This window comes from Globicephala melas, chromosome 6 (genome assembly GCF_963455315.2).
Source record: "Globicephala melas chromosome 6, mGloMel1.2, whole genome shotgun sequence".
NCBI classification, from domain to species: domain Eukaryota; kingdom Metazoa; phylum Chordata; class Mammalia; order Artiodactyla; family Delphinidae; genus Globicephala; species Globicephala melas.
The window spans coordinates 54085533-54097747 of record NC_083319.1 but is presented as its reverse complement, the minus strand read 5'-3'; the positions used below and the strand labels follow the sequence as shown (position 1 = coordinate 54097747).

Here is a 12215-nt window from a genome sequence, read left to right as displayed (position 1 = left end):
CCACAAGACTGCAATTTGTTGAAGATTCCAAATAATCTAGCTACTTCTCTGCAGGGCTTTGGTGACTCCCATAAAAACTTCACAATGAAAAACTCTTTTAAGAGTTCTTGGTTTCAAGCAGCAGAAACCAAGTCTGGCTTATTTAAGCAAAACAGTGAATTTATTGAAAGATATTTGTGACTCAGAATTTCTAGGAAGTCGGAAGAATCAAGCTGAAAAAAGACAGGTACAAGCATTGTTAGACAGCAGCCAGACCAAAGGCAAAAACACACCCCAGAAGTTGTCCAATAAGGACACCACACGACCACAATCATCTCAAATGCTGTTGGCCATTGCTGCCGCTATCTCTAACAACAGTTCTCCCAGTTCCCAAATTCTCCTAGCTCCCAAACTTTTTGAAAATATTTAAAACTGATTCATTGTGGCTGCCTTTAGTTACTTATATCCTCAGTCTAGTCCAATCAGACATATATTTGCTAGCACTACATGGAAACACCTTACAATAAGATTACCTCCTCTCATTATATCTAATGAACATGTTTCAGAATCATCTTACATGGCTTATCTGTAGCATTGTGCCCTGTTTGCTACTCCCTTTCCTCATGGTTTCCTGTTACCTCTCTGACCTCAGGCCTTCCTTTAGGTTGTTTCTCTGTCTGGAACATTCCCTTACCTCCCTGTACCTTAGCTTCCTTAAACTCCTATCCCAGCTTAAAATAACATCCAAACTTCTTGCCATAGTCCATAATGATGTCTTTAAGCTTTTTAAACAACCATCCACATTGAAAAAATTAGATGTACATTTTTATACTCAGATAAATATACACATGCACACACACACCATATATGCATATGACAGAAACAAAGTTTCTCAAGATAATTCTTATCCTTACTAGGTGTGATACGTTCTGATGTTGTCTGGTCTACTATAGTCTCTTTCTTTTTTTAATGCTAGTATGTGTGACCCATTAAATTGTGGATCATGACCCACAGTTTAAAAAATTTGTTTACACTACTTACATGTTTAGTTTTTATCTACTTTTTAAACCTCATTGTTTCGAATGTCCTCATTCATTTTAACCAACCATTCTAGACTTCTAGTTCCTTCCTAAATACCAGGATCTTTCCTGTGTCATGGCTTTTGCACATGCCACACTATATCTTCCTGATATATTTTTCTTCCTGTTTTCCATAGGACTGACTTCTTTTTATCCTTCAGTTTCAACCTAAATATCTCTTCTTCAGAGGTAACGTTCCTTGACTAGTTGATCTAATATGCACACTTTAATATTCTATTTTTCTCTTTCATAGGTTTAAGAAAATGTCTAATGATCTTATTTCCTTTCTTATTTTTGACCACCTGCCCCTTATGTTATGCAGCCCTTATGACTGTAGAGGTCATGTTCCTTTTTTCCAGGTGCCAGAATACATGCTCAGTAAATATTTGTTAAAAGAATGTGTACAGAATAGCCTGAAAGCAATAAAACATTGTACCAATGTAAGATATTATAATGATCAACATTACTATATTCTATCTTCATAATAAATTTTATGGTGTGAAATTTGCAAGGTATTTTATTTTCTTAATTTGCCATTTTCATACCATTGCTTGATTTTGCAGTTGACTAGCTTATTGGTGAGAGGATATTCAAGACCTAGGTAAAATACAAAACACATAATTTAGAGATATTATACATCTGGACTTGTGGATAAGACACCTGAAGATAAAGAAAACAGAAAAATTGGTTGTAACTAAAATAAATTGACATACATAATCATCCTAGCGAATAAGCAAGCAGGGAATATTCAGGGTCATGCTTAGTCAAGGTATATGCTAAGGCATGATAGGATGCAGACAGCACTAATTTACTGAATTCAATGGATCAGAGTCCTGACATTTACATAGAACCTGATAATAGAGTCAGCTATGAAGAAGCGTCTGTCAGCAAGTATGCACATATCTATGTGTTTACATTCATTACTGGATACATATGCAGAACAATGGAAAGATTTCTCTTCTGCTATAGAATAATGTGACACATTATTTTCATAACGGTCTGAGGCAATCAGTAAAGAACAAACAAAAAGAACACAGCAGCATCTTTCAACTGTGCACAGAATTGCTTGGGAATTTAGCTGTTTCAGTAGTGTACAGTGTGGAAATAGTTAGCTGCTTTCAATCTGATATGCCAAAAATTGAGTACTTTTCTCAAATGTATGTCTTGGAAATTTCTGGGGAAATAGTGTGCAAGCAATATCTCATATGTATTCATTCTAGCAGTATGAAAGACAAGTTGATCCTAGGTATCAGAATTAAAGAGTTATTATTTCTAGTACCTAGAAAGAAAGAAGGGTTTGTTTTTGTTGGTGGTGCCTTTTTTTAAAAAACAAAATCTCTCCAGTATTTACTCAGGAGCTTAGAACATTTAGAACTGAAAAGATATTTAGGAATTATCTGTGCCTGACTCTGACTCTGGCTCCAGACAGGCCTCCAACAAATGCGTTAATACTTATCTTCTTACCCTTGAAGAACAATGACTAAGGATATTATGGTCTGCCTCTATTACCCAATCCAGTGTTTAAAAGTCTCCTCTCTTCCCCACTGCAAGTGTGTTAATGTCAGAGACAAATTCAGCAACAATTTGTGACACTTCATTTCCTAATATAATTGTGTCTTTTTTCCCCTAGAAATTACCAGTGTTTACCCCAGTGTGTGTTTATTCAAGCCTTCTCCTCCGTCCCATGGGTTATGATTGAGTAATGAGCATAATTTATGGATTAGGCATACTCTTTAGTGACTTTCACTCTTATCCTGTTCTTTGCTCATTTTTTAGCTAATGAATCATCTCCAGCTAGGGGGAAGTATGAAAATCAAAGCTCTTTGCTGCCATATTTTTATGCTGACTTGAGGGCTATAGATACAGATTTTATATATCTGTGATACATTTGTTTACATTACTGTTGTTCACTGAGGACTAATTATATAAAGGAGTCATACCCCAAAGATGGAGTGATTTAAACCCCGTGGAATGTTTCTCTTAGAGTTGCAACTTCCATGATCATAGAACTTCTGAAATCTAAGTGTGCAATGGTAAGTATCCTTCAAAATAGTCTCGCCTTTTCCATCTCCATTTCTTTACCATTGCAAGTACATCTTCTGCAGCTTCCATTCTGAGTAAGAGAGGAGAGTAGTGGGGTGTTAGTAAACAGTTAACTAAGGTGTAAGGAACTCCCAAATAGCAACAGAAAGTCCATATGTTCCCTATACCAGCTTTTGGGACTGTTCCTCAGTAGTCATTCACACATACCATTGACATACGTAAAAAGTTAAGTTCTTTTTATGTGACAGAATGGTTGGGAGCATGGGCTAAGTGCAGATTCCAAATCTATTTTTTACCAGCTGTGTGATTTGGATAAAGCTATTTAACCTATCCAAACTTCAAGTATTCACCTTGTCTGTGGAAATAGAAATTATAACAGTACCCATCTCAGAAAGTTGTAATGAAGATTAAATGAGTTAATTCCTGAAAAGTACATAAAATGGTGCCTGTTATGTAGTAAATGATCAGTAACTATTAGCTATTAATAGCCATTATTACATGATTTATTTATAAAATCAACTTACTACTGTGGAGCATGCTTAAGCATTTTGTTTGGTCTATGGAAAGGAAAGCTGACACCATTTCCTGCACCTGTCAAAGTATTTATTGCCCTATATCTATGTGTACACCTTACTTGGTTATACTTAAATACTAACATCAGATTGTGTTATTTTAAAAACAGCTAAATAGGATCATTATCATATTTAGCAGACATAAATTAAAATGACCTCACTTTTCTTTTCATCTAAATTTGAAATCAACATGGCTGTTTTATTTTACTAAATAAATATATAATGAAAGAAATACATAAATGAGGTATCCAGCTGGGAAATACAACAATAATGAGAAGAACTGTGTATTTTAAATGGCATTTTTCTATCTATAAAAAAATGTTCTCTATGGAGTTGCTTCTGTCACCACCCCAAACTAAAATTTGTACATCGATCTGTGGTGGCTCTTCCTGGAAAGCAGTAACTTTACCCAGTGTGGAATAGTTTTGGAGCACTCTAATTATTTTACTAAAATTTACGTTAGCAATTACATTACAAATTAATTTGTAATGGGTTAAAATGACCTGTTTTAAATAATACAGAACAATCTTGGAATAGTTTAGCACAATTTCTCAATTGTGCTAACCAATTTGTTTGGTTTAACAAAACAAAAGAAGGATTTATGTTTTAGAAATTTACAGAAGTCACCATTATGTCAAATGTACTTTCAAACAGAATCATATTCTATTTGTTGGTTAGTGTGCCCACTGTGTAGCTGCAACTGTGTTAAGTGTTGAGGGTACATACGGGAATAAAACATAATTTCATGGGAGTATGAATACATGAGGAAAGTAACAGTATATGGAGAGCTGTATTTCAGGTATGCACAGGTGTTAGGAAAGTACAGAGAACAAAACATAACAGGCCTGTGAGGAGTGGCCACAGAGGGCAAAGGGTCCGGAAAAGTAATTCTGAGATAAGGTGATGCTTGAACTGAGAGTTTAAGGGTGATTTAGACAAAAGAAGAGAGCTGAAGAAAAATGTAAACGCCTTCTAGACAGAGGAAAGCATGAGATATAGCAGGGAGGCAAGAGAAGATGGCACATTACAGGGACCAGCAAAAAGGTCAGTGTGGTGTAAGTGAAGAAAGCACTTGAAGACATGACTGGTATCAAGTCCAGAGATCATGCAGGCATCGGCTCTGATGGTTCTTATAAGGCAGGTCAAGGGTTGTGAATTACTTCCAAAGGCAAGAGAGAATCATGGAAAGGTTTTTATGAAAAGCTTTATTTTCATATTTGCATTTTAGAAAAATTCTCCTGGCAGCAAAGTGAAGATAGATTGGAAGAGAGCCCGAATAGAGGAAGGAAAACTAATTAGAAGGCAGTTATAATGGAGAACATTATGAGTTAAGGCAAGTGAGTACAAGAATGGAAAGGAGAATTGGAGAATTATTTAGAAGGTAAAATTAGTAGGATTTAGTGACTGATGTCAATCTGAGCATGGAAAGTCAGCAATAATTTCCAAAGCTGAGGGTTGTGGTGCTGCCCTCTGCTGAGAGGGGGAATATAGGAAAAAGAGCAAGAGAGAAAGAATTCCCTTTTAGGCATATGTTCAATTTTACATTTGAGACTTCCCATATATCATGGGGTTCCCTAACAGAGATAACCAGGTGGCTGTTAAAGAAACCTAGATTTAAAACTCTTAAAGTATAACTAGAAAATGGAGCTATCAACTTATGAGCATGTATATGGTCAGGTAGTATATGATAAAGGTATATGGTCCGAATAAATGTGAGAAAAAAATAAGAGCTGAAAATGGAGACCTCAGAAATTACCAGTATTTAATGTGCCAGAAAAATGGAGCCTCCAAAAGCTCTCGAAACGTAGTGGTTAAAAAAAGTAAAAGGTAAAAAAATATGTCATAGAAACTAATGAACAAGAGAGGTTAAAACAGAAAGACCTTGCACATAGAAAATGTCTGCAAATATCTACACCGAATTGTCAGTACTGCCTAGCTCTGGAGTGTGGTGTTGAAGAGAATGACCAAAAAACTGGGAATTTTAATTTGATATTTAAGTTTTTAAATAAAGTATTTTATACCTCTTTACTATTTTTGCAACTTTTTGTGAGCTTATACTACTTGCAAGTAAAAATAAAAGTTATGTTAAAATGTAAGTTATAGTCAATTGAATATTAAAAATAAATCAGTCGAACAAGCTGCTTAATCAGAACAGAACCAGGAGGGAAAGGGCAACATGGCGTGGTCAACAATATTATACTGCAGATAGGTCAAGAAAGATGAGGACTGACAGCAGCCTTTTAGCTTGGTATTTAGGTGTGCTCACAAGTGACCTTATTAAAAGCACTTTCAGTGAAAGGCTAAGGGCAGAAGCTGGACTGCAGTTGTTGGGAAGTGGAAAGTGAGGACATGAGGTGGCATAGTCATCACATCAAGGAGAACCTTGAGTGTAAAGAAAAAGAAAAAGAAAGAGTTAGGGATCTAGGGCCCATGGTAAGTGAAATCTTTGCTCGAGATCCTTATGGTGGCGAGAAAAAGATCCATGCTAGCTACCTGAGGTTTACTGCAAGTCACCCAGGAGTGTGAAGTAGCGTGAGGAGCTGACTTGCAGCCCCCAGTCATTCTGGATCCCAGCTTTCCTAAAACTGGGATTTGCAGGAAGTTTTGTAAGAAATTTAAGAAGTCAGGCAGCAGGACTTCTTGGAGGGAAGAGACCTGAGCTTATTTATATGCTGGAGGTAGGCACCAGTATACAAGCAAAAGCTCTAAAGTACAGAAAAGTGTTAAGGTACTTATAAAGAAATGTACCTGGGCTTCCCTGGTGGCGCAGTGGTTGAGAGTCCGCCTGCTGATGCAGGGGACATGGGTTCGTGCCCCGGTCCGGGAGGATCCCATGTGCCGCGGAATGGCTGGGCCCGTGAGCCATGGCCGCTGAGCCTGCGCGTCCGGAGCCTGTGCTCCGCAACAGGAGAGGCCACAACAGTGAGAGGCCCTCATACCGCAAAAAAAAAAAAAAAAAGAAAAGTACCTTTAGTTTGGAAAGTAAACCCAACTATTTCTGGGAATGAAGTTTCATATAAAATACAAAAACTCACCATGTTCCAAAGGCTAAGCTGATATATTTTAAACATATATTCACACTAGAAAAAAATGAATAAGATGATATAAATAAATTTCTTTCTTTTTTCTTCTTCTTCTAAAGCCGAACAACAACTTATCCTTACACAGAAACGCAGATGTACAGCCAAAACACTGGAGGGAATTACTTTGATACTCAAGGGAGTTCTGCACAGGTGACTACCGTGGTCTCATCCCACAGTATGGTGGGCACTGGTGGGATTCAGATGGGCGTCACGGGAGGACAACTCATCAGCAGCTCTGGAGGAACCTATCTGATTGGCAATTCAATGGAGAATTCTGGTCACTCAGTGACACATACCACTCGGGCTTCCCCAGCGACAGTAAGTATTTGAGTTTTTATTTGTTTAATTTAGGTTCTTGATAGCCTCTATCGTACATTTTTCTCTTTAGAGAGAAAAAATCCAAAACACTAGGCTGGAGCAACAATGTGCTGTGCAGTTTTAGTGTGTAATTTTTTCTAATATATGTTAAAATCCGTACTTAAATAGTAAAATTAAAAATGTTTACCCATATGCCATATGTAAAGTCATTTTGCATTCTACCAGAGGGACACTTTTGGGGAGCACTGATCTAGGTGATTCCAATGAAAAGCATTTATATTGGCTCTGATCATAGGTATGAGCAAATAATATCTTAGGAACACAACCACATATTTGAGTTTTCAAATTTTTAATATTTAATAAATATATTTATTTTGACACAAGATATCTTAATGTGCTAAAATGCTGTAATAGAAATAGTAATAAGAACCTATGCGGAATTTGATATCCTCAAACTCTGTAACCTGGCCTTTACATTTTTACCTCAACTAAGCATAGGCAGAATAATCATTTAGAACCACCTACCTAAAGTAGAAATGGAATTGATTTTCTAGATGTTTCATATAAAAGGGGCCTGGGGATTTGAATTAAGTGCATGTACCCTTTTTCCATAATCCTACCATATAGTTTGTTCTTATAATGAAATAGAAACAAATTGAGTAGAAAATAATTATATGAGAGGCTTTACATTTTTCATTTTGTGAATTTTCTTCATGATATAATAGGTACTTGGTAAGTATTTTGTATATACTTTTTTCTGTTTGTAATGATTGCATGTGTTCATACTTTCATCATTTAGTATCTTTTCCCTAATCCATTTTTTCAAGCCCTTATTTTTAATTCACTATTTTCTGGTAACATCAGAAGAGATAACTAACCGTTCTAACTGGAGAGTTCTTTTTTTGTCATTTTTTCTTTGTATTTTTGAAGCATTTCTAATGCCCATTTCTCTCTTGCTTTTGATAACACTAAATACACCATTTCTAAACCTTTTAGTCACAGCAGTATATTTATGTAGATTAGAAACTAAATCATAGCTTCTCTGGACCTCAGTTCCCCTGTCAATAAAATAAGGGGTTAGTTAGACTAAATGATTTCCTAATATCCTCTCAGCTTTAAAATCATAATATTTACCAACAAATGGTAAAATGTTCTAGATGTAAAATAACTGTATCTTTACCATAAAAGGAAAAGGGGTATATTAGGTACCAGTACTGTATAATGCTCCTGATACAGGCCATCCAGAAAGTGATTTTCAGTGGAAAGGGAAGTACTTGCCACTTACCAAGGCCTTAGGAGAACTGGAAAAAATGGGGAGGAAGAGTCCTTTCCCACTTTCGTTTCATATACCCTCTCTCATGCTGGCTTACCAGCGCTCCATCCCCACCCCTCTCCTGCTTCACCTTCCCCAGGCACTGATACTTGCCTTCACACTGAATTTTAGCTATCTGTTAAACATCCTCATGAACTAGATATGGGTTTACTAAATTTACTAGTGCTATCATTGAGTTAACTAAATTGATTATTCCAGGTCATGTATATATAGGTACAAACATTAGCAGGATGAATTTTATAGCTTGATTTTTTTGTTTGTTTTTCTGTATAGAGTGTGAAAAATGACATGACTCCTTAAGTTATCCATTACACAAATATGGTGCAATTTTTATTATATTAATTGGTAAATTAACACAAAATAACTGACTTATAACAGCTGAGAATAGTGGGAAAACTGTTTTTAAAAAATCAATTCCTAAGTGTCAGTTGCACATATTAATTCACCCTTTTAAAAAGGCATTAATATTTAAGGTTCTGTTAAGGATGGGTTTTTGTTTTCATTTTTACAAGAAAATTTCCTTTTTAGCAAAAGGAGTTTAAAAGTTAAATAAAGAGAGAACTTTTGCATGGAAAAATCATAAGGTGTTCTCATCAAAGCACATGATAGTGACGTATGATAGATACATATTATCTAAATATACATCTGCTAGTAATTATTACCTTACATTTATTACCACAGTTTATATTTGATTTAGATCCCCCCTCAATCGTGCTGAAGATCTTCATCTGCTTCATTCACGGTGAGGTGGTGATTCTGTACAGTTTCACATCTGTTCCTATAGTAAAGTTAACAAAGTTTAAGTGCTATGACACCTATTTAAGATTTCCTCCCATCCTCCTCTTGCCAAATGCTAGAAAATTTGTGCCATGTATTATAGTTGTTTAGACTCCTGAAACTCTAGATATTTTGGTAGGTGCCGTGTCATTAAAGGAGATTTGCTTATTTTCATGTATCTTTTTCATTCACTGTAGAACCATAGAAAGAATGTCTATGAGCACAGTCTCTAAGAACCTGTTAGTCGAGATGCAAGCCATTTCTTTCCAAACGTTGAGCCAGACTGTGCCATATAAATTCAGTTTTTCTGACTGTTCTTCTGTGTTCAACCTATCACCCATAGCATGCCTGATGCAGCTAACTGGGTAGGAGTAGCCTCTACTATTGCCAGAATTCCTGACAGTAGTAGTCAATTGGGCTGTGCCTTAAGAGCCTGTAATAAGTGGAATGTATAGTCAGTTAATTCAGTTGATGTGAAACTAGTTAAATTTGAGGGCTCGGGAACAGCACAAACCTAATACCTTTACGCGGTTTCTGGTTACCAAGGTTTCCTGCTCTGGTTCCCAGAATAATTGCCTTTGCTGTCTCTTACATTTGACCTCTGTCTATATAGAAATACTTTCACTTAAATTTATTAGGAATAATTTTCTGCCACAAAGAGGTTTACTCCAATGTGCAAACCAACTTCTCAGGATAAATCAGTAAAAAGAGATGATTTGAAATTGAAGCCACTACTAAGAAAAATAAATGATCAGCACTTGAAATATTTTGTTACCTAGTCTAATAGTCAATATAAAACCATCTTTCTTATAATAGAAGGATCTTTATTTACATTAATGGAGAATTTTTATTTGAGCATATGATTTACTTTAGTTTTATAACCTTAAGTGAAAAAATATTTTACATAAACATGTTCTAGTATTTCATTTTTGCTATGCATTGTAAAATGTTTCAGTTTTCAAGGTACATAGAAATTTCAGAAGTTTTCAAAAGATTATTATGGTAACATATTACATTTTATTTGATGAATATATTATGGTACAAGCTACCAATATTCAGATTTGGTCAAAATACTTTTTCTCCTTTTACTGTGCTCTTTTATTTGGTCAATGGAGTCCATGTATAAATTATTAAATATGTATGTATGTATATATTTTTTTATTTATTTAAATATAAGTATAAACTTATACACATTTAAAAGGCATTTCCTGCTGATAGTATTAAATAAGAATTTTCAAAAAGATTATGTAACATTTTTTATTGGAAAATCACTGGGTATGACTTCAGCTAAGTTACTATTTGAGTAAATAAACATTTTACATTTCATTAAATTAATGCTAGGGATCTATTTATTGTTAACATTTCAGGAGAACATGGACATTAAGGTAGAAGAGTTGACTATAGTCATATCTGAACTCATTATGCCTTGATCGTCCTTCTAAATACATCTCCATAGTGTTCCTTATGTGTCTTTATTCATTTTAAACTCTAATTTATTTTTCATCATTATTTTTCATATAACCATATTTTTTTTAGAATTTTAGAATTTTGGAACCGGAACACATTTTGCATTTGAGAATCAAAAATTTATGATTGTAGTTAGTGATATTTTTGTATTTATCACAACATAGTTTATCTATACCAGACTATATAATAATAAGCAATTTGCTATAAGAAATTTAATTTATTCATTCCTCCATAAAATAACATTTGAATTCTTATAATGAAATGGTTATTTATGGAGTTGTTTTTCTTCTTGATAAGAAAACTAACTAAATTAGATTACATTAATCATTTTTGAGACTGTGATATGAAAGCTAATTTTCTACTTTTCTGTATATACATTTAGTAATTATATATGTTAAATGGCTCTTGCTAAAATTAGATCCCACCAAAGGGCACAAGGAAAATGTGTTGAAGCTAATATTGTTCATATCTCTACCTTTTTTGATTAATGAAAAATACTGTAATTTTTTCAATTGTTTGGAGGAAAATTTCAATGTCCATCTACTGCTATATAAGTAAAAGTTTGGCCTATCTTATATAATTTATAGAAAGTTAAGAATTCATTCAATAATTGTAGATGCTTTTATTTCTTTATCCTTGGGTTTGCATGTAAAGTTTTTATGAATTTATTTATGTGAATTAGTTATACATTCTTAAGTAGCACAATTCAAAAGATAAAAGAAAGTACATAATGCAGTGTCCCTCTCATTTCTGTTCCTCAGTTCTTCTCCTTAGAGGCAATCAAAGTTATCAAGTTCTTTGAGTATCACTCTGGAGATATTCTCTGAATGTACAAGCAGAATGTCTCTCTTTCCCTCGCATTAGCATTTTTAAATTTTTTTACGAATAGTAACAAAAATACTGAATCTTGCTTTTTTTTCCACCTAACGGTGTGTGTCAGAGATTTTTTTTATATCAATACTTGAAGGGCTTCTTTATATTTATGGGGAAATGACTATATTAGAAGGAGCTGAACTGCCCATTCTTCTTACCAAAGGGTAAAAAATGTTAAAATAATGTTGGATTACTTGTTATGGCTATATAGAGATAGAAAAGCAACATAGTCACATAAGACAAAAATTTCTCTTTAATTGTCATATATAAAGATATGCTTGGAAGAAATTTTTTGTTAGAAATGTGATGTTATGCATAAATCACAGTTATTTTATATATTACATATTACAGAAATAATAAATTTCTATTTTAAATAATTTTCTTAGCTTTACAGTTAGCCTGAATGATTTAAAAATGAAAGTCAAGCAAAACTATTTTCTCCACTTATTTTGGCAGAAGTATGTATGTCCATTATGATCTTAGTATTTTCTGTTTTCCTGTGTCCCATTTTCCCTAGGCCAACCTGAGCTCTCAGATAAAACTCCTCAGAGAGAGTACCACGAATCTTCTGCTTTCTGCACTAAATCCTAAATTGACTGAAGGTTCTGGGACCTTATTTTCAAAGCACTTAATAAAATGGGACTTTGAATGACTTGTAGTCTCCATTGCTTCATCTATATTCCATTCAGCT

The 12215-nt window shown here is 34.4% G+C and overlaps 1 protein-coding gene across 4 annotated transcripts in view; it reads left to right on the top strand.

Moving 5' to 3' along the window:
• Positions 1-12215, top strand: part of RFX3 (regulatory factor X3) — a 289839-nt gene that overhangs the window by 187384 nt on the left and 90240 nt on the right. For all 4 annotated transcript variants that reach the window (XM_060299986.2, XM_060299983.1, XM_060299987.1 and 1 more), the window contains one exon: positions 6816-7074. In XM_060299986.2, coding sequence (XP_060155969.1) covers positions 6816-7074 — 259 coding nt within the window. The remainder of the gene's footprint in view (positions 1-6815; positions 7075-12215) is intronic.